The following is a 23,800-nucleotide window of genomic DNA, read 5'->3' on the forward strand; positions in this document are numbered from 1 at the left end:
ATTGCAGGTCGGTCATGATGTTATTTGTCTGGGCCCAGGATTGTAAACGGTCCAGTACCACCCGGCCTGCAACTTTACCTATGGTGTCCAGAAGGGAGATCGGCCGGTAGCAGGCAGGATCGTTGCGATCACCCTTTTTGAAGATTGGCAGCAGGATGGACGTTGACCAAGACTTAGGCAGGCCTATAGATGTTGCAGCAGAGAGAACATGGGTAAGAAAAGGTGACCAGAGTTCGAAGTTATGCAGAAAAAAGTCTAAGGGCACCCCATCGGGCCCAGGTGCCTTACCAAGTTTGGACGCTTTTAGAGCTTTCGCAACCTCAGAGTGGGTAAAGGTTACGTTGATCGGATAGCTATTTTTAACTGGTATGTTACCATTTAACTGTTCAACTTCCGAAGAGGCCGGTTGAAAGAACCCAAAGATTTTCGAAAAATGGGAGACCCATTCGTCTGCTGTAACTGCAACATCCAGATGTTTGTCTTTCGAAAGGTCGGTCAGAAAAGGGGCTCTAATGACTTGCCAAAAGAGGGCGCTGTCTTTATTGCGGCAGCTAAAATGTAGCTGTGCCCAGAGATTGTTCTTAATTTCTTTCCTACGTCCCGCTCTGGCCGTGTTATAGAGTTTTCGTAGGTTAGAGATTTCCAGCGTATCCCTCACAGGACGGCGGAGGGCAGCCTTTAGGTCTGAAAGAGCCTTGCGACACTCTGCATTAAACCATCTCACAGAGTTTGATTTTTTATTGCTAAGTTTACGAGTAAACTCCTCTCCGATGGCATTTAAAACTTGCTGAAAGCTGGCCATGATTGTTCCAGGCGAGGCGTCAGTGGATAGACAGTCAAGAATCCAAGGCCTGGCTCTGTCGAGGACCCGTTCCGTGATTTTATGTGGGTCGACCTTGGCCCATTTAACTGTGTATCCATTCACCTTGTTCATGGTTAAGGAGCTTTGTGTTAAGTGGCTGGTAATGGTAGAATGTAAGGTGACATTTTTCGGTAGCACTGTTACGCTGATGGGATAGTGATCACTGCTCACATCTGTCCCTGTATAAAAATTAGCCAATTGCCCCTTCAGGCTCAGTGAGGTCAGAATATAATCTATTGTAGTTAAAGACCCCCTGCCATGGAACGTTGGGGAGAAATCTATTGGGGGATCTACTAGGTTATTTGCGAACTCAAGTTGTTGGGAGAAAAGGGACTCATTTAATTTGTTCCCGCAGATGGAATGTGCAAAATGGGTTGTCGTGTTCGTCTAACAGGCCGCAGTTCCCGTTTTTATGGTTTGGGCATAATGCAGTATTGAAATCACCACCCCAAATCACATAAACAGTGGTTGGGTGTAAATCATTTTGCAAAGTTTCTAAAAAGGTGGTAATCTCCGTAAGTATTTTTATACAATCCGTTAGTTCGGAGTTGTTGTAATAGTTAACAAAAATAAAGGTGGAATTTTTATTAAGGTTTATTTGCAACATTTGATAGCTAGGATCTTCTTTTAGCATACGTATAAATAGCGAAGACAGAGTGTTGGCAACGTAAACTGCCAAGCCACCTTTTGGTCTGCCCATGGGTCCTTGAATTGCTGGAATATAGAATGTTTTATAACCTAGTAAATGGTATGGGGTTAGTGACCAGGTTTCCTGAAGACAGACTACCTGGTGTGCATTAACTGTTTCCTGCCAAGGTTGAAGCACTAACTTGGCTCGCAAACCTGCAACATTCCAATAGATAATTGGAATGCTCAGATCAGCGCTGCGATGATGGTCATTTGACTGTGATAACGGAATTTTAAATATTGAGGAAACTGCAGATCGGGAGTGCAAGCGCTCTGACGAATTTGCGTCTGGCTTATTCCTATCGATATTTTGGGGTTGAGGATGGTTTATAACGGTTGCTCCGTTGGGAGCCTCCGTGAAAACATTTTGCGTTATGCTAGTGTTAATAGGAGAAGAATCTACCAGAGATACAATCGCATCAGTTATTAGAGTGGGCGGTATCAATTGCGTAAAGGGTTGATGATTGGGCTGGCTTATTTCCTGGCCAGGACAAGTGTAGGCTACAGAAATTGTCGGGGCATGGGTCAGATTTGCTGTGATTACTATTGGTCAATCTACCATGTCCAGACATTCGTAGCGATTTCTGGTTGGAAAACTCTGCCAACCTTCCATAGGGATCGGTGGCCTTCTAGGGAACCAAGGTTGTGAATGCCAATCCTGGGTATGCCAGTCTCTATTGCTGTTTCTTTTTGTATAGGCCACCTGGTTCCAGTGCCCTTCAAAGGGTTGTTGCCAGTTTACAGTTGGGAAATATTTATGGGTGTTCTCCGGGGGGTAAAAAAAGGAAAGATGGTGAGCATCAATTCCCCCCTTTTTTTCCAATGATGGCCATGAACATATATGGTTGACTGTATTGGGATCAGCACAGTTCACTATAATACAGTCCCCCTGAATTGATTTTTGTTCCTCCCCTATCCAGGTTGCTCTTCGTACTGTTGTTATTCTGCTATTATGATAGTGCTGTAATGGTCTGTTTAGACTTAGCCACTGCAGGACTTTATTTTTAAGGGACCAAAATGATTCATTGATGCCTTCTGAAAGCTCAGGGACACCCGTGAGAATAACCGTGTAAGGGGAAGCCTCAGGAGGAAGGTGCACTGGGCGCCTTGGACGGGGTCCCCTTTTTGGTAACTCTGAAGATTTGGTTTCCAATATTTTGGGATATAGAGATGTCTGTTTTTTACCAGTAGGTTGATTTGTGCTAATGGCTGAGCCTTGTGAGGCCAGGGTCGGACCGTTACTCGGTCTCGCCGAGGGCCCGCCCCCGTGAGAGTTGGTCGGATAGAGTGGTGATGGAACTGGGTGTTTAGGTAGTATAGAAGATAGATTAGAGACTACTGGTTGACCACTACCAAGGTCTGGTTGGGACGCTTGTGGGGTTTTAGCTGGAAGGTTGGGTTTCCCCCTTCTCCTGGTTTTTATTGGCTACACTTGGCTGGATTGATGTTTTAGTGGATAATAATGTCAGCTGTTTTTCAAGATACCTCAGGCTGGATTGCAGAGGTTTTAGGTGCTCTATAAGGAGTTCCCTTATGGTGGATAGCAGAAAGGGCGTAGTATTGCATACTGTACAAAGTTTCTCAGTCTGGGCGGACCTAGTAGGATCAGAAATAAGGATCTCAGTGGTTGTATTGTTCTTTTGGGAGTTGATTTCATTTGATGTGTTAGTGCTAGCTTGGGCAGCCTGAAAGATCTGGCCCCCCTCAGAGTCCTGTGGAGCTACAGTTCTATTGGATTTACATTGTTGTTTACCATTACCCCTTTTTGGGACAGCACCCTCCCTAGCCCCACGAAGGTGGTTATCTATAACCCTGGGCGAAGCACTACGCTCCGCTCGCGGAGTTTGCGAAGTTTTTGCAACTTCGCACTACGCGAGCGGCACGTAGCACAGTGCGAACATGCGTAGTGCAGCGTAGCGTAGTGCAGCGCTCATTTTTTGCTTGTTCGCGGTCCTGAACGTCATGTTCGCGACCGCGAGCAAGCAAAATGACATCCCGGCGAGATTCTCAACGCGAGGAGGTCAGGTTTCTCATTGTGAGTGGTTGCGCATGCTCGCGACCTCTCTCAATGAGAAACTACCTGTTCGCGTTGAGAAAGCTGCCGCTCGAGTAATAATCTCCTCGAGCAGCAGAAAACTACAGCTCGCACTGTGCAAGATGCCGTTTTCAATGCTTGCACAGTGCCGGATGCTTGTTCGCACTGTGCAATCATTGAAAACGCATCTTGCACAGTGCGAACATGCTACTACGCAGCTCGCGTAGTGCTACGTGAAGTTCGCGTAGTGCGAAGTGCACTTCGCGTAGCTTCGCGTAGCGCTACTCCGCGAACTACGCCCAGGGTTAGTTATCTAGTGATGTTTCCAGCGTTTGACAAAGCTCTAAATTAGGGGTGGTCTCCAAATCCACCAGCGAAAGTGAGTCAGATAAGGAGTGTGTTGCGGAGAGATCCACAGTACAGGGAAGAGTATGGATATCAACATCAGTGGTAATTGATGGTATTGGTAAAGACCATATAGGTGTGAGGATGCCTTGTTGATTAGGGGAGACTGCAGCAGCAAAATGGCCCATGGAAGAGCGCTTAGCGTTCGCAAGATCCAATGAAACTCTGTACTCCAGCACCAAAATACTCTGGTCGATGACCTCGTTGGTACGAGAGATGAATTGGTCTATCGGCCCAGTCAGATGGGTCAAGTTTTGAACGGGCTTTGTATTTTTCCTGGTTCCTCGAGTCATTTTGAACTGATTAATAGATCAATTAAATAATGCTCAAATGTAGGACAATGAACTTAGTCAAGAAAGGTAAAAAACAAGGGGGGTAGCCCGGTCCGGTCCTTACCGGTCAGTAACGGGCAACAACGGGCCCGCCCTTGGCCCGGGCTTCGCCCGGCGTCCCGCGAGAGGGAACAGTGAATACCTTTATGCGCCTCCTGGCGCGGAGTTGTGACGGTGACGGTGACGGTGGGGCTGGAGACCTCGAGGGCTGCCGGGAGTTGTAGGCAGCCCCTCGCCTCACTCCACTCGGCGGCCCCGCTGTCAGATGGCAGAGAACAGCAGGGCGGCGGGAGGCTGGCGGAAATGGGTCTCGACAGCCCGGGGAAGATGTCTGAAGGTTCTCCACGGGGCGCAGGACAAGTAAAAGGTGAGGCAGGACGGGCAAAACAGCGAAGCACCGCTCGCTGCAGCAGTGAATACCTTTATGCGCCTCCTAGCGCGGAGTTGTGACGGTGACGGTGGGGCTGGAGACCTCGAGGGATGCCGGGAGTTGTAGGCAGCTCTCGCCTCACTCCACTCGGCGGCCCCGCTGTCAGATGGCAGAGAACAGCAGGGCGGCGGGAGGCTGGCGGAAATGGGTCTCGACAGCCCGGGGAAGATGTCTGAAGGTTCTCCACGGGGCGCAGGACAAGTAAAAGGTGAGGCAGGACGGGCAAAACAGCGAAGCGCCGCTCGCTGCAGCAGTGAATACCTTTATGCGCCTCCTGGAGCGGAGTTGAGACAGTGACGGTGGGGCTGGAGACCTCGAGGGCTGCCGGGAGTTGTAGGCAGCCCCTCGCCTCACTCCACTCGGCGGCCCCGCTGTCAGATGGCAGAGAACAGCAGGGCGGCGGGAGGCTGGCGGAAATGGGTCTCGACAGCCCGGGGAAGATGTCTGAAGGTTCTCCACGGGGCACAGGACAAGTAAAAGGTGAGGCAGGACGGGCAAAACAGCGAAGCACCGCTCGCTGCAGCAGTGAATACCTTTATGCGCCTCCTGGCGGGGAGTTGTGACGGTGACGGTGGGGCTGGAGACCTCGAGGGCTGCCGGGAGTTGTAGGCAGCCCCTCGCCTCACTCCACTCGGCGGCCCCGCTGTCAGATGGCAGAGAACAGCAGGGCGGCGGGAGGCTGGCGGAAATGGGTCTCGACAGCCCGGGGAAGATGTCTGAAGGTTCTCCACGGGGCGCAGGACAAGTAAAAGGTGAGGCAGGACGGGCAAAACAGCGAAGCACCATTTCTATATCGATCGTGTCAAAGACTAGTGAGTGAACGATCAGCTCTTTCAAGGGTTGGATCAAAGAAGTGCAAACATGGACTATCTCCTAATGAATGGTTCTCTGCATAAAGATCTGCTAATCACTGGCAAAAAACAGCCCCCAGGAGGCTTATGGGCTCATTCCACCAGGGCCAAAGCAGTTACCACTGCAATAGCAAGCAGAGTGCATGAGCTGATCTGTGTCATGCAGCCTGGGGGGGGGGGGGGGGGGGGGCTTAAGTGCACGATTCACAAAGCACTACTGCCTTGATAGTCAGGTCTGTCAAGTTGGGGGTTTTCCTACTCTGTGCTACGGGACATTTTGTTTTGAGACAGTTCACAGACCCACCATCATAGGAGGTATTACATTGGTATCTATTCATAAGGTGAGGAATCTGCACTTAGAAGTATCCATCAGGAGAACAAGTTACCTACCTTCGGTAGGATATTTCTGGTGTATACTCTATCTAGCCGTAGATTAATCACTGACCCTCCCACCTCCTCTGTAAGATATTTGGTTATTAATTGTGAAAGGTATGTAACCATCTCAAGTAATACTCACAGGCCTTGTCATGGTGACCCCTCAAAGTCATTAAATGAATCTGAGAACAAACCTCTGGTGCCTGTGGCACAAAGCATACAGGCTTATCTTAGGGCAATGTGAAAAGTATTTATGCAGTACCAAAACTTAATAAAGTCAAAATGCAAAACAATAAAAATCCCAAAGCGAATTAGAAAATTGAAGTAAGATGTAATAAACTATAAGGCACAAGAATCCAATAAGGGGAACCAGAGATATGAATTTTTTAAATTTTAAGTAGAAATAGGGACAGGAAGCACAAAGAGCCAATGATAGTCAATGGTCATAGTAGAGCAGGACCTTTGTGCAATTTAACACTGATCTTGATGGAGGGTGGGTCGGATGCACTGACCAGGTTCGTCCTAGTCAAAGATTTTACCTTCTGACTTTAGTTCTTTATGTCCTAATCAAACACAGGTGTACACTTCTAAAGCGTCCTTGGACCACAGGGGAGGCACTTAGAGATTCACAGGGTGAGGCCAACAGGAGAGTCCAGTCCAGGTCCAGTTCCCACTGAGCTGCAGGAAGGGCCTCTTGTAGCTTGTTGAATCCGTGTAGCTTTAACAGAAGGTCAGACTTATGACCCTTGGAGTCTTAAGTCTTTGTCCTGGAGATCTGGGGAAGAGCAGGTCCACACTTCAGGACTCTTGTCGTGTCATGGGAAGCAGGTGCAGTCCTCTATTGTTCTTCCACTAGATTCCACATACATGCCTGGCAATAGATAGTAGGTGGGAATGACCCCTGGGGATGCCCTAACCAATGAGGTAAAGGTTTCCTGGGATAGCCTTACACATCTTGGGCATTTTTGAGATAGACAGAGTCTTCAGCCACACTGAACCTGGACTCTGAGGTCTGTGTGTGTGTGTGTGTTGGGGGGTGGGGGGTATACTGTGGTAATCATAGCTATCTCCTACATCAAACACTAAAATCCAGTTTGAGGTAGTCCGTGTACTCACAATACCTTCAGAAACAGAAGTCTAATATAACAGCCCTGAGTTTACAGCATCCAGACAATGGATACACACACATTGATTAGGCATCCTGTCTTCCTCCCTTGAAGTGCATCCCAAATGTTAAACAGGCTTTGATACTGTAATGTCAAAACAAGGCCCGCTGTGATAGGGGCCTGTCCAGCGGGGTGCTAAAGAAGGGCCCACAATCACCTCCATCCATTCAGGTCAGTCTATTATTTTGTCTTGGTAGGCACTTCACACCCATTCACGCACATTTAAATTCCAATTACTAGCTGGCAGATTTGGGAGAACAAAATACAGTTTTCACTTCCAAGAATTTCTAGGCAGGGCAAAGATAACTTTCTAAAAGCAATCTTTACAAACATTTACAAATCTGACTTGACCAGTAAATTGGTTTTGTAATAAATGTTTCAAAAGTCCAAAAATTAAATCTGTACCTGTTTCCTATCCAGAGATAATATTTCTTAAGCCTTAATATGTTATCTCAGTGCTTTACTATGGAACAGATGTTTTCACTGAAAGGACATACATTGCCTTACTTTTAAATACTGTGCACCTTGCTTTATGATCAATACGGCCTACTGAGGGGTGACTTATTAATATTTAAAAGATGGTTTAGGCCTTTCAAAAGAGGTTATTTCCATTAGTTAAATTTGTAGTTTCAAAACTGTACAACCTCGCTTAGGCCTGGAGACATAGTTTACAGTGTCACTGCAGTGGATGGCACAATGAGTTCTGCAGTTCACTAGTAGCATTTAATGTACATTCTCTGGGTACACTTGGTACCATATGCTAAGGTCCTGTTGGCAAATTTAATAAGCCAATGGGGTGTATACCAATGTTACCATGTTAAAGAAAGGAGCACAAGCACTTTACCCCTAGCAAGGGTAAAGTGCACAGAGTTCTACTGCCAGCATAAGTAGGGTTCAGCAAAAAAGCGGGGGAAAAATTCTGCGCAACCCTGCAGAAAGGCCACATTTTCAACATCCTCAGTCTATGAACTGGACTGTTTTCTATTGAAAAAGATCCCAATCTAGAGATCTGCACACTGGCTGGATCAATTTGGTGATGGGGTGTGCATCTAAATGGCTTGAAAGCCTAGGAAGCAACTCATTTCAGTGTGCATGGGTGGTGTTTATATATAGTAATGCTCGTCACTTTCTGACCGTAATGATGTTGGCAGAACACAGGAGAACTGTTCTGAAAGTCTCTGGATCCAGTCTTTTGTCTGGGGATTTTTCACAAGGTTGTGAGTTTGTGGTTAGATAGAGTATACACCAGAAAGATGTTGCTTAAGGTAAGTAACCTGTTTGTTTCTTTTGTGCATGACCTCACATTATGGCAAATTTTCATACATTTCTCAATGACAAAGTGCACTTTAACACTACTCTCTTTCATAAAATGTAAAGCATAGAACTCAGGCTTGTTTTAATGAGTAGAATGAAATGCCAGTTCACTTAACCAATGTTTCAACAATGCATTTCTATTCTAGATTTAATAATAATCTCAGACTGTTTTGTTTGTTAGGTCCGTCAGAAAATGCTTTACGCAGCAACCAGAGCAACTGTGAAGAAAGAATTTGGAGGTGGCCACATTAAACATGAAGTGTTTGGGACCGTGAAGGTATAGTCCCTTTGAAAACATTTCCTTGTACATTCTGGGTTTCATTAAAAAGGCAAACTGTGACTGTGTTTATACTTTTGCGCTGGAAAAGTGAATCATATGTAATAGAGTATGTGAATTGTTCATAATGACAATATATATATTTGATGTTGAAGCAGTTCCCTTTGAGTGCACGTATTTATTCATAAGGGTTTGCCTTCTATGTAACTTGAGTACTATGGTAGGGTTCGTAGGGCAAGGTTAATATGCCCGATGACAGGTGACTAATTCCTCTCTCTAGTACTGTTTGGAAAAGGATCATGTGACATCATTTGTCAGCTTCAGCAATTTGAACAGCTCACGTTTTGTTAAATATGTGTATTACGACTATGTGGATTAGAACCAAAAGGATTAAACAGGTTCTGTATCCCTTAATAACATGGTCATATTCACAGGTTAACAAGGAAAAGAGAAAGGTTTCAACTAAAAGAAAAGGCCTCACCACGAAAAACATTGTATCATAGTGACAGATCATATAAAGTAGTCTGTGAACCGTAAAAGGACCCCATTAGTGTTAACAGGTTGAGAAGGGACGGATCATATCATCTTGAACGGCAGTGTATGACTGTTGAAAGAGATTCTAGGGTTTCAGTGAGTTTACAGTGACAAACTGTGGGAAAAGTATCCCCTTCGGCACATGGTATGTGCAGGGTCCACTCTTTGAAGGGAAGGAGATGTTTTCATCTTCCCTTCTTAGAATGGGAATTGCTTTATTATTTATAGACACATACACATCTTTCTATGTGCGAGGTTCTTAAACACTTCTTATGAAGCAAAATATCGCTTTACAAAATAAAAAAAAATATATATAATTGGAACTAAAATTACCTGAAATGCAAATGGACTGCTCCTGTCGTATTTTAATTCGATCTTTCATTAATTTTTAACCCTTTGAAATGGAAAAAAAATTACATTGAAGCCCCATATTAAAAAAAAAAAACACCCCGTTATCGCAGTTTCATCTCCATGGTTATGACATTCAGGGGGTTGGTAGGTTCATTTCTTTGAGAGGAAGATCACCTAGTCTCACATCAGCCTAGAAGCTGTCATCCAAGGTTTGGGTGTAAAAGGAGGTCCTGCTCCAGAAAGAAGAGTGGAATGGATTAAGGATCCATATTCCAGAAAACCTAGAGGCTTTCCAAACCAACAAGTCCAGAACAATCACTTAGAAAAAACTTCATAGGTCCAATTCTAAGTTTTCGTTCCTACTTAGCCAAGATGAATTGCATCACTGTGGTACACATGCAGACAACCATCATTTTATAAACTATCTTGCTTCCCACATGGTCTCAATTTCTCATTACATTGGTGCCATGGCGTCCAGAGGCCTTCTAGATCTAGGATAGGATTCTTAACATTAGCTTCCACAAAAAGCATAGAAGCCAATTTGGGGTCAAAATTCTTGATGAATCTGAAAAATTATCCACCCCAGCACTGTCGTAGTCTCTGCAGTTTGCAAAAAGTAACATTCCTTCTTATGATCTACTGTCCATCCCGAGAGAGTAAGCAGACCCTTGAATGCAGCATGCCGACAGGTGTGCGGCACTTCCATCACTTATTTTAGAGCAGCAAATGCTACAGCCTCATTGGGCAGGTGCAGTAGATTGCTTGTGAATCCCTCAAAAATCACAAAATGCATTACATTCTTGAGGCTTCGCCACACAGGAATGAGTCTGTATTTCAGTCTTTGCCCACCTGAGTGACACATCTGTTGAATCACCTTTGTAATCGTCACAGAGAAAACGGATCCTACTCCCTAAACCTCCATCCCACCATTTCTATGAGTTGGCAAATCGTAAAAACTGTAACAAATAAATAAATGTGACTGATATTTACTAAATCCTACTGGCCTTTTCGTCAGTCCTGTCGGTACTTCAGTGGTAATGTGGCATTTGATTCCCTGTTCTATACCTGCCTGTCTTTCAAAGATGGTCCTTAGCTCTGTAATGCTAGGGAGATGCCACATGTCATATGTGACACCTTGAGTCCTTCTCTGCTTTTTAGCCATAAGGCCTTTCCGTTATAGGTGTGAGCTCTACAGTCTCGGCATGTCAAGCACTATTGACTAAAATGTCAGGACTGGCTGTGAGGTCATATCTGAAATGAGGCTTCTTAGCAGTTGTCACTCATTGTTCCCAGCTCTTACAGCCTTTTACAGGTGGAGTAGGGAGAGTTCTTCTAACCTGCAGTACTATTCAAAGTATACTCTCCTTGTATATTGAGTCCTTAAGTTTTCATACTGAACCCCCTGGATTTTCAAAAAATGGTAGTCTGAGCCATGTAATTTCTTACTACTCTTCTATGTAAAATGAACCTTGACTTTCCAATCAATTATTTTAAAGCCTTTGTACGTGTATTTGTTCAGGTGCTGGTGGATTATGTCACTTCCATAAGTTACTTACAATTACATAGGGGTTCATGGGGAGGGGGAAAGGGTTAATTTTGTTGTGGTATAAAAGTGTCACAATATATGTTATGGATAATAAAATGATATCAATATATTCATTGATAATTACAACATGTACAAACATGTAAGTGGAGTGGTGTGGCTCACTGGTTAGAGGCGGCAGACCCATAAGCAGAGAACGGCCCAGGACCAGGGTTCAATTCCCGATGTGGCAGGGTCGTGGACCTGGGTCAAAAACTGCTCGATAATTCTCGCCTCGGTGCCTACTCTAACCAGGGAACACACTCGGCAACTCTGGGCATTAAGCTTGCCTCATCTCTACAACGGCCCCCCGCAGACGCCGGGGATGCCTGGTTTCACCTTGGAGATACCCAGAAAGGGACCATCTCGCAGGGAAAACCAGGACGGGTTCCCCAGCGGTCTTCAGCGCCAGGATACTCCTTGGAGTCGCAGTGCGCTTTACAAGTACACCCACATTTACATTTACATGTATGTAATTGATTATACATTCATAGAAAGTGATCATTTTTTTCTTGTTCATGGGGGCGCACCAAAAATAGAAGTCCAGAGAAGAATACGTAGAAAATGTTCTTTATTTATCTTTATCCAGTAAAATACACATCATCAATAAAATATACCACGAATTCAGCCAACGCGTTTCACTCCCTACCAAGGAGTTTCTTCAGGGCACTGCAATTCTTTTTGATGTCTTATGTTCAGCAGTTTCCACAATTATCACGTTAATGTTGTCTTTTTTCTATACCATTCCTTTTGTTCACTCCGACATAATTCTTAAAAATCTGTGGTTTTTATCTCCCCTTATCTTGTCACGTTTTCTAGGACTTGTTATCTCCTGCCCATAGATCAATTCGGGTATTCCACTTGTCGTATTGGCTCAAGGTTGATTGAGGTACTGTGTCGGAAAGCTGTTCGATTACGGCGTTACAGCATGGCTGGTTCCAACTTGGAATTATGTCGGAGTGAACAAAAGGAATGGTATAGAAAAAAGACAACATTAACGTGATAATTGTGGAAACTGCTGAACATAAGACATCAAAAAGAATTGCAGTGCCCTGAAGAAACTCCTTGGTAGGGAGTGAAACGCGTTGGCTGAATTCGTGGTATATTTTATTGATGATGTGTATTTTACTGGATAAAGATAAATAAAGAACATTTTCTACGTATTCTTCTCTGGACTTCTATTTTTGGTGCGCCCCCATGAACAAGAAAAAAATGGTCTAACTGATCTGGAGAACACAGCGACGCCAAACAGCAGCTGGTGTCGGGGTTGGCAGCACAGAGAAAAAAGATATATTGAAATATTGATTTATTGGAACTGGAGTTTAGGTGCGGCACTCTAAGGTCCGCTGCTGCTTTTTTGTATAAACATTCATAGAAAGTGGTGTATTTGTAGAATACGACACTCAGAAAATTAATAAAAAGATGTTTTTTTTTTTTTTTTTAAATAAGTCATCCTTGATGCCTCTTTACTCAGTAGAGAACACTGCATTCAGCTTGGTAACCAGAGCTTTGAGTGATTGCCACAAACTTGTACTGTGGAACTGGGCTGATTTCCTTTGGAACCTGGATCCTGTTCAAAGCATTATGCCATCCCAAGATATCCCAAAGCATTATGCCATCCCAAGATACCTTGCTACAAAATCCAAACTTCTCATAATTGCAGGTTGTGGGATATTCTTGTGGGTGCTCTCTCTTAGCATAGGGCTTCTAAAGCTCATAATTAAGCTTCAGATTTGTGCGATATCGGTTTACCTTTTTTTGCTAAAAAGGATATAAGTACCCACCAACTTGATCCTTTCATGATGCAGTATGAAAAGCTTGAAATCGAAAGAGTGGTGTGTTTGTGCCTTATAAGGGTCTAGGGGAATAATACTCCTGTCCGTGCGCACCTTTTCAGAAGACTCACATTTACAGCTACAGAATTTGAAATAACCTCCTCCTTGTTATCCACCTATGTTCAAGGGCTAGCCCTCCGAAGCCTTTAGATATTGGTCTAAACACCCCCAGAATTCCTGCCAGTCTTGCCCCGAAAAGCTGACAATTCTAGGATCCATTTCCGGTTGCACAGACTTTTTGTCAACAATGGCAACAATTACTTTAACTTTAGTGTTTTGGGCACCTAAAGCTGCTGGGCTGAGTTTATGCGTATGCCTCCTCGTTGGAGCCGTTTACTCCTAATCACAGTGTGCATAGTTTTCTTGTTGTGCCTTGTTTAATGATTTGTAGGTAAACCATGGCCTCCAAGCTGTATGACTCTGGCTTTAGTTACATTTAATTAGAATATCAGGTGTTAACACCAGTTTTATCGCAATTTTCAGCTGGTACTTCACCAGCAACAGCTCCATGGAGAGGGCATAACTGTGAGTTGTTCCTACATCTGCAAATCGGCAAAACCCAATTGTGTATTCCCATGAAATATGCTTTTGTCTTGACGATAGGCATGACCAAAGGTGTTGACTAATCAGGGCATCATAAGATGGACCCGAAAAATGACTACATTTGAGGTGGTCTGGAACTAATCCAATAATGGTTTTATGGATTATGATTAGTGTTTTAAATTTGAGTTGATCGTTTTTTTCATCAGTCAGGCTCTATGATCCCATGTTTGCCTCTAGTACCAATCTATTGCTTGCTTTTGGATCTTCTGAAGCCCTATGATGTGTTTCTTTGGTAGACTAATAGGTGTAGACACTCCGTTACTTGTACTAATAGCCCTTTCAGCAATGGCCCTATACCCAGCCATAAGATTTTCTTAGTGAGCCTTGAAAAAAGGAGATGCGGTATCCTAATCAGCATCTTACATTATTGCACACTTCAGATATATCATACTTTTTGGAAAGTTTCAAATTTACATTCACATGTTTCATTGTTATGCTTTTTTCTTCTGTTTAAAAAATATATATATCTTCCATTCCAGTCCACAGTCTAATCAATGTCACCTCCATTTTCGACGCTACTTACTTACTGTGCACATTTCTTTGTAGAGCAACAAGATTCTGTAAACCCCTTGGTTCCACTATCCAAATCTTTCACTGTCACTCAGTTGTTTGCTGTGTATTGCAAACAAACCCTGTAATTATGCTTACATAATGGGCTATTTGCTGATGAAACCAGTTAGCTTACTTATTATGTCATTAGCTTTGGGTAAATGTGCTTTCATTTTTTGCGTACATAAATAAATGATTGTGAAGTTACTTAGTTTGATTCATGTTCAATAATGCTTTAGGCTCTGTATTCTAGGGCCTGTATTACTGAAATGGCGGGCTTTCTCTGTTTTTGCCACAGCGCACCTTTAAATAGGTGCGCCGGGTGCAAGCGGAGAAAGTGAGCCCTATTATGTAGAATGCTCTGCCCTGAGGGCAGCCGTGAACTATGGCAGCGCATTTAAGAGAACTACAAAGCAGCTGTTTAAAAGCTGCTCCGTGATTCTCTGTGTGGGTGGCAAACCGCCAGTGCTTTCAAAAGGTCTTATAGATCTACTTGCAGGGGGATGCAGTGAGTGACAGCACCCTCTTGCATGTGGATGTCTAGGGGGTTCCATGGGACCCCCTTTCATCCCTTGAGAGGGCTTCCCTCAGGGAACGCACTGACAGTGTGCCACCTTTTTGTGGTGCACTTTCAGTGTGCCTCCTAAGGGCATGTCTGCCTCTGCACCCACATCGGTATTACAGCATGGGTACACAGGCAAAGTATTTTCCTCATTTGCATGGGGCCACAATAAGTGAAAAAGACATAAGGGGCCAGGGGTGGGAGAGATGGAGAGTTGCCATCGCAGGAATGTTAGCAAGAAAGTCATAGCTGCTGTCACTCGATGGGAGCTTTAAAAAGGCTCTTGCTGGTTAGAACCAGACTTCTGTTTCCCTGTCTGCGCTCCTACAGGCGGGAAACACATATTACTTATGCTTGGTGGGAGCATAGAGAAACAGCTGTATGCAGGAACCGGCTGGAGCTGATGGGCCTGAATCTCCATCAAAAACAGTATGCTTTGTTTTCTCCTCTCCAGAATCTCTGCAAAAACATAGCTCAAACTGTTGAACCTTCATCCTGTTCTCCGCTGCACCTCCTTGACAATTTTACTTTTTTCTTTTGCCTTTCTGCTTTTTTGCAATTTGTTTTCATTCGGAGTTGGTGTGACATTTCTCTGCCTGTATTTTAAGGGATTGCTTCGGGGAAAACTGGAGGAACTTCAAAATGTTGTACAGTTTTAACAGATTGTTACAGGTTGGTTGTTATTGTCTTTCGTGCTCGAATGGCAGTCACTTTCTGTTCCCTGTGTCCTAATGTCAGTTGGTTTGGGGTTTGAAGTTGTTGCAGAGGTTTTCGTAGAATTCAACCTTGTCCTCGAAATAGAGTGCTTTGTTACTCTTTGTAATTAGACAATTCCTTGTGATTGTGGGCCAAAGTAGAGTGCTGCTTCCCAATATCCCAATCATTTCTCTCTTCCGCCCCAACCAGTGTTTTATTTCAGATTTGAAAAACATTTTTTACTGTACTTCTGCATATAAAATCAGGGTGTCAGACAAAATTCTACAACGCAGCACAACCGAGAACAGTATGTTACCCACTGATTAATCAAAAATGGAATGATACAAATGAAATGAACACCCAGCATTCACTGCATTACTGCCCTAAGAGTGTAGGGACTCTAGTAACTTTAGGTACACGTATGTGTTCTGTCTTATCCAGTGCTTGCCAGGACCTTTAAAACTATAGCTCCCTTTGGCAGTCTTATTCTGCAAGCTGGCCCTAGGTTTCTGCAAAAAGAGGGCCTAAGGCGGGGATATGAGTGGACACAAAACATTCTAACCCTTGGTCAACAAAGAGATTCAGCCCCCAGGTGTACAGGCAAGTCCTACCCCATGCGCCAGGAATCTAAGCCTACATCTGGCTAGAAAGGTGCCCATCTTGCCATGTGAGCTCAATTGAGCTCCCATTGCAAAGCATGCTTGCTGAAACTCATCATGCTGAAGTGCACGATTATCGCCTTCCGATTTGACAAGGACTACCCTAGCTCAGCTTCAGCTACCCACACCTCTCACCGAAAACTGTCTGTCAATGCTTAACCATTCCTAGACCACATCCAAATTCAGCTAATTGGCTCTTTAACATCCAGTCATTTGACTTCTGGGAGATCAACTGCTTAGATGTGTTAAAACCATTCCTCAGAAAAAATCCTTTAACAGCTACATGCCCTCCAGAGAGTGGCTCTGATGATAAGCTTACGTAATGACTCTTTCCTTGTTATTGGGCTATGTTTTGCAGGCTATGCTTTTCTTTGAAAAATTATTGTTTTTAGGTTTTTTAGTTCCATTGATTAACTTGAACTGAACCAAGAATAACATTTCCAGAAGGGCTGATTTGTTAACAAAAAACAAAGGACTGGAAACAATGTCTCCCATTCACCAGGCGTCATTTGGTAACCAACTTTGTTAGGTCCCTCTACTTCCTGGTCTTCAGCATTTGTTGTATGTTTGTATCATCTCACCAGTTCTAATGGAGCCAGTGGTTTCCGTTGGGGTCACTGGCGCTTATTTATCCACAAGGGTCTTTGATTCAGAGAAAGAGAGGGAAACACACAAAGGGGAAAGAAGGTTAAAGGGAATGACGGCAAAAACGTCAAAAGGAAGAAAGCAGAAACCTGCAAGAGTGAGATAAAAGGGCAAGGAGTGACTGGTAGTCAATGAAAGAGGCATGAGGTGGATTCTAGACTACGCATCATTGTTATATTGTGTAGGCCGCAGCCTTCTGAGCAGGGCTTCTGAGCAGTGCTTTAGGCACCGGCATTTATCCTTCTACAAATTAAGCACTGCACCTCGCACTCCTGATGTAACGGATATTTAGGCTTCTTTCTGTATTGTATGTGTCATGTAAAGCGTCTTTAGATGAAATGACCAGAATAAGTCAATACTAAGAAATATAAATGTAAAATCTAAGTGTAATCATTTTCCATTTTAGTTCTCTTTTGTGTAGCTTTGGCACCATTGCTGAAGTGTTTAAAACAGTGATGTTTACTTACAGGATGATGTTTCCCTGAGTGGATACAAAAAATACTTGGCTTCGGAATCATCCCCAGCCCCACTCACAGCAGCAGAAGAGGAACTAAGGCAAATTAAGATTAACGAGGTACTGTACAATAATGTATGCAACCCTAGAATGTGTTCTTCCTTCCCGCCCTCGACTAATCTTGACCTCTCCTCAATCATGTCTAAGGATACTTCTTTTTTTAACAGCAACATTGCTTCAATAAACAGACTAGTAAATGCTTCTGTATGAAGTCGCGTTCATATTTAATCTTGGCTAATCTGTTGTAACTGGGCAGCGTTGTAACAATAGAAAGACTCGTAGTCTCAACAAAGGAAAAGAATCTTTAAACGTATGTGCATATAGACAATACAATTTCTAGGTCTATAAGAGTTAGCCTGGCTGGTTCACTCACTGCTCTGTAATTTTGAAATTGCAATGTACTATGTATCAATTTACCTTAAAGTTATCATCAAGTTCAATCAAGGTATGCAGAAGACAAAGTGATATTATACTTTGAAAAAGATGAAAGTTTAAGAATGCCGTAGCAGTGGTGACCAAGATAGTGGCGTGTATGGACACATCTCCCTGAGTCTCCCATCCACCATGATAATGCTAACATATTTCACCCCCTTACGGCAACATCCGAGTGTCCCATGTTTAGCACCAACCAACATACCTGTAACAACACAGGAGCCCTATCCAGGAACGATGTTGCCAGATTCCATGGACATTGCATAAACTGAGATGATGGGCAACAAGATGGCAGCAGTTCCTTGCTCAAGCAGCTGTGGGTTGGTTGGCGAGACGCCACTGCAACAATGGCGCCTGACTTGTAAGTACCTTGGCCCACAGAAGGCGATTACCGAAGGGTAGCCTGAATATTTACCTACCAGAACTGTAGTGAGAGAAATACAAGTGAGGTGTGTCCTCCGGAATAGCTGACATTCAGTACCTTCACCCTATGATGCTCCACGAAATCCCCCTGCATACTGATGCTGACTGACCTTTAGTACATGCTAAGGCTAAATTCTGGCACATAGATGGGCATCATTAGGTGGTGTGGAGCACCACAAAGAAAAAGGGCACCTTAAGAAATGAACCCTAGGCGATCACACATGATAGACACCACCCTCTTTTTACTGTGCTCTACAATGCTTTGAAGGCCGCATAGGGTCGCACCCTGATACCAATGTAAGTCAAAGTCACTCTACAGCATGAGTACTCACAAACTTTCTCTCGGGGGCCAGATTTACAGTTTGGTTTGTGTCCGAGGGCCGCATTGGTGGGGGGGCGGGGTCAGTGGAGGAGGGGGAGGGGCTAGAGCAGCAACATAAAACTGACCATGAGGTTGAACACAGGTCCCTGCAGCGGACGCCTTCGTCCACTGAGCCGTCCCGGCATACACACATCTCTCTCTCTCTCTTTCTCTCTCGGTCTCCCTCCCTCTCTCTAGCTCTCTCTCCCTCTCTCTAGCTCTCTCTAGCTCTCTCTCCCTCTCTCTAGCTCTCTCTCCCTCTCACTCTCCCTTTCTCCTGTCTTCCTCTGTCTCACTCTGACTGTCTCACTCCCTCTCTCTCTCTCTCTCACTCCCTCTCTCTCTCCCTCCCTCTCCGTCTCCCTCCCTATCAGTCTCCCTCCCTTTCCCTCCCTCTCACTCACTCTCCGTCTCACCCCCTTTCACTCCCTTTCCATCCCTCTCCCTCCATTTCCCTCCCTTTCCCTCCCTCTCTCGCTCCCTCTCCGTCTCCCTCCCTTTCCCTCCCTCTCACTCCCTCTCCGTCTCCCTCCCTTTCACTCTCTCTCCGTCTCCCTCCCTTTCCCTCCCTCTCACTCCCTCTTCGTCTCCCTCCCTTTCCCTCCCTCTCCCTCCCTTTCCCTCCATCTCACTCCCCATCAGTCTCCCTCCCTTTCCTTCCATCTCACTCCCCATCAGTCTCCCTCCCTTTCCCTCCATCTCACTCCCCATCAGTCTCCCTCCCTTTCCCTCCATCTCACTCCCCATCAGTCTCCCTCCCTTTCCCTCATTGTCGTTCCCCATCATTAGCCCTCCCTTTCCCTCCATCTCACTCCCTATCAGTCTCCCTCCCTTTCCCTCCCTCTCCTTCCCTTTCCCTCCCTATCCCTCCCTTTCCCTCCCTCTCCGTCTCACTCACTCCCTCTCCCACTCACTCCCACTCACTCATTCACTCTCACTCTCTCCCTCTCACTCCCTCTCTCCCTCTCACTCCCTCTCCCTCTCTCCCTCTCACTCATTATCACTCACTCACTCCCTCACTCACTCCCTCTCACTCACTCACTCCCACTCACTCCCTCTCTCACTCCCTCTCTCACTCCCTCCCTCTCTCACTCCCTCTCTCACTCCCTCTCTCACTCCCTCCCTCTCACTCCCTCTCACTCACTCCCTCTCACTCCCTCCCTCTCACTCCCTCCCTCCCACTCACTCACTCCCTCTCACTCACTCCCTCCCTCCCCCTCACTCCATCCCTCTCACTCACTCCATCCCTCTCACTCACTCCATCCCTCTCACTCACTCCCTCCCTCTCACTCACTCACTCCCTCCCACTCACTCACTCACTCCCTCCCACTCACTCACTCAAACTCATTTACTCACTCCCTCTCACTCACTCCCTCCCTCTCACCCCCTCTCACTCACTCACTCCCTCTCCCTCACTCACTCCCTCGCTCACTCCCTCTCTCCCCCTCTCACTCTCACTCACTCCCTCTCACTCTCACTCACTCCCTCTCACTCCCTCCCTCTCACTCACTCACTCCCACTCATTTACTCACTCACTCTCTCTCACTCACTCCCTCTCACTCACTCCCTCTCCCTCACTCACTCCCTCTCCCTCACTCCCTCACTCTCACTCACTCCCTCTCCCTCACTCACTCTCCCTCACTCACTCCCTCTCCCTCACTCACTCACTCCCACTCATTTACTCACTCACTCCCTCTCACTCACTCCATCCCTCTCACTCACTCTCACTCACTCTCACTCACTCCCACTCACTCCCTGTCACTCACTCCCTCCCTCCCTCTTCCTCTCACTCTCACTCACTCCCTCCCTCTCACTCACTCCCTCTCACTCACTCCCTCTCACTCACTCCCTCTCACTCACTCCCTCCCACTCCCTCCCTCCCTCTCCCTCCCTCCCTCCCACTCACTCCCTCTCACTCCCTCACTCTCACTCACTCCCTCTCCCTCTCCCTCACTCACTCCCCCTCCCTCCCTCACTCCCCCTCCCTCACTCACTCCCCCTCCCTCACTCACTCCCTCTCCCTCACTCCCTCTCACTCCCTCACTCACTCACTCCCTCCCTCCCTCTCACTCTCTCACTCTCCCTCCCTCACTCACTCCCTCTCACTCACTCTCACTAACTCTCACTCACTCCCTCTCACTCACTCCCTCCCACTCCCTCTCCCGTCCTCCCACCCCCTCCCTCTCACTCCCTCCCTCTCACTCACTGCCTCTCACTCACTCCCTCTCACTCACTCCCTCTCACTCCCTCCCTCCCACCCCCTCCCTCTCACTCCCTCCCTCCCACCCCCTCCCTCTCACTCCCTCCCTCTCACTCCCTCCCTCCCACCCCCTCCCTCTCACTCACTCCCACTCCCTCCCTCTCCTTCCCCTTCCCTCCTTCCCCCTCCCTCCCTCCCTCTCACTCCCTCCCTCTCACTCCCTCCCTCCCACTCACTCCCTCCCACTCACTCCCTCTCACTCACTCCCTCTCACTCACTCCCTCTCACTCCCTCCCACTCCCTCCCTCCCTCTCACTCCCTACCTCCCACTCACTCCCTCTCACTCCCTCTCCCTCACTCACTCCCTCTCCCTCACTCACTCCCTCTCCCTCACTCACTCCCTCTCACTCTCACTCACTCAGTCACTCTCACTCACTCCCTCCCTCCCTCTCACTCTCACTCCCTCCCTCCCTCCCTCCCACTCACTCCCTCACTCTCTCCCTCCCTCCCTCTCACTCACTCACTCTCACTCCCTACCTCTCACTCCTTCCCTCCCTCCCACTCACTCACTCCCTCTCACTCACTCACTCCCTCTCACTCCCTCTCACTCCCTCTCACTCTCTCTCACTCCCTCTCCGTCCCCCTCCCCCTCCCTTTCCCTCCCACTGTCACCCTCTGTCACCCTCTGTCATCTTACCCTGCCTGCGTGCCAGCCGGGGCACACACTCACACACACACACACACACACACTCACAGCTGCACCGAGCACTTCACAGGTCATTAAAAGACCATATGCATGTTAATGAGGCCTTTGTATTTCACCTCTTCTTAGGCCCCTGCAGCTTTACTCTGGCCATTCCTAGGATCGCCCGGTCGGCAGCCCCCACAGAGCAGCAGAGTCTCTCGCGCTGCTGCAGACTCTTAAAAAAAAAAAAACTCGGAAAACACAGGTATGATGTCTCTCACTCACTCTCACTCAGTCACTCTCACTCACTCACTCCCTCCCTCCCTCTCACTCTCACTCCCTCCCTCTCACTCACTCCCTTCCTCCCTCCTTCCCTCCCACTCACTCCCTCACTCTCTCCCTCCGTCCCTCTCACTCACTCACTCCCTACCTCTCACTCCCTACCTCTCACTCCTTCCCTCCCTCCCACTCCTTCCCTCCCTCCCACTCACTCACTCCCTCTCACTCACTCACTCCCTCTCACTCCCTCTCACTCCCTCTTACTCCCTCTCACTCTCTCTCACTCCCTCTCCGTCCCCCTCCCCCTCCCTTTCCCTCCCACTGTCACCCTCTGTCACCCTCTGTCATCTTACCCTGCCTGCGTGCCAGCCGGGGCACACACACACACACACACACACTCACAGCTGCACCGAGCACTTCACAGGTTATTAAAAGACCATTTGCATGTTAATGAGGCCTTTGTATTTCACCTCTTCTTAGGCCCCTGCAGCTTTACTCTGGCCATTCCTAGGATCGCCCGGCCGGCAGCCCCCACAGAGCAGCAGAGTCTCTCGCGCTGCTGCAGACACTTAAAAAAAAAAACTCGGAAAACACAGGTATGATGTCTCGAGGGGTCCGCGGGCCGCCAGGGAAGGCTTGCCGGGCCGCCCCTGGCCCGCGGGCCGTACTATGAGTACCCCTGCTCTACAGCTTCACTGCTTGATGAACAATAAGACAGTACATTGTGTGCAATACATGAAGGTGGCCCTCCCTTTCAGAAGCTGTGCATACCCAGAACAAGCTGTCCTTCTGATTCTAAAAATCTGGCCCACTGTGACCTGGTGGCGGGTAATGCCACTGTTCCCTTGGCCTGAGAATGGCTGCTACAACTTAGGCAATTAAAGGTTGCCAAATAAACAGTCATATAAGGGCTTAATCCCCTATCTTGTGAGCAGCAAATGGCATTCTCCAGCTGTCTAGACGGATATTGTTAACAAGCACTGGCATAGCCAATAGGTCTCGCCTTTGGGAATTTATAAGTGTTTAGCCATGCAACAGTTAATGTTGTTGCACCAAGGATATTGTGCTGGATAACTAATCACTTAAAAGGTCCCAAAGGCGAGACCTATTGGCTATGCCAATGCTTGTTTTCATAGCACCAACTTAGGTAGAGGGCTTTAGAGCACTTTCCAATAGGACTGGAGTACGTATCTTTTTCTCCCTTGTAGGCACGGGGAGATTGAGTGGTGTGCCCTAAATCTCAGGAAGTTGGATGTTCCAAGGCGGGCAGCTCTAGGTTGCTAGACCACCACCCCCTCAAGATAGGAAGGAAATGAAAAAGGAGAAAATAGAAGAGATAAAGAGACTGCCGAGGGAGTGATGAAATCAATGACAAGCACTCAGTAATTTAGATAGCGAAAAAGAGTGAAAGTGATAGAGACAGCCAGATAGATGTTTCAACAGACACAGCGCTAGGCTGTGAAAGACGCTAAGAGGAAACTAGAGCAGAGTGCGGGTAGAGACAGCGATTGATGTTTGGAGATGAAAAAAATGAACTATGTCAAGAGAGCAAGGAAAGCTCTGACATAAAAAGGCTGACGTAAATCAGGACGTGTGCATAAAGTAACAAATGCTGCCGTGAAGCGGGGATTCGCTTATATTAATTCAGCCAGAGTGACTTGGAGCGAACAACATTCGTTAGTATGTGGGAAAATCTAGTGCATTCCAGGGGAGGAGAGGAGGTGGCTTCATGGGTACATCGGTTGCGTGGCAGGAGCTGTGAGTCTCAGCAATTAAAAAAAAAAAGCTGACGGGAAGGGCGGGGTCCAAAGGAGGAGGTAATGCAAGCAGTTACGAGAAGGGCAGGGGGAGTGACGAAAGTGACAAAAACAGAGAGGGAGAAGGGAGGGAGGGGGAGTGCAAGCAAACCAGCATGAGTCGCAGCAATCTGCATTGGAGAGGCGGGGCGAGGCGCGCACGCTTGTGCGCGTAATCGCAAGCTGGTGGCCAAGCCTTTGCTAGCAGCACTTTTAAATCCGTTTACAAAATGTCTTGTAGATCAGCGCATGCGCTGACTCAGTGAGACCTAAAAATGGGGCTCCTGGAACTCGTATAAGATATAAATTTGCTCTTCTGGGCCTTGTACTGGCTAAGCGTTGCATCGACATACACTGGGC

General features: G+C 46.7%; 1 protein-coding gene across 4 annotated transcripts in view; it reads left to right on the top strand.

The window, feature by feature from the left end:
• Positions 1-23,800, top strand: part of TWF1 (twinfilin actin binding protein 1) — a 251,500-nt gene that overhangs the window by 112,861 nt on the left and 114,839 nt on the right. For all 4 annotated transcript variants that reach the window (XM_078674280.1, XM_078674278.1, XM_078674281.1 and 1 more), the window contains exons 4-5: positions 8,639-8,734; positions 17,220-17,324. In XM_078674280.1, the coding sequence (XP_078530406.1) occupies positions 8,639-8,734; positions 17,220-17,324 (201 nt within the window). The remainder of the gene's footprint in view (positions 1-8,638; positions 8,735-17,219; positions 17,325-23,800) is intronic.

Source organism: Lissotriton helveticus, chromosome 1_1 (assembly GCF_964261635.1).
Source record: "Lissotriton helveticus chromosome 1_1, aLisHel1.1, whole genome shotgun sequence".
In the NCBI taxonomy this organism is placed as follows: domain Eukaryota; kingdom Metazoa; phylum Chordata; class Amphibia; order Caudata; family Salamandridae; genus Lissotriton; species Lissotriton helveticus.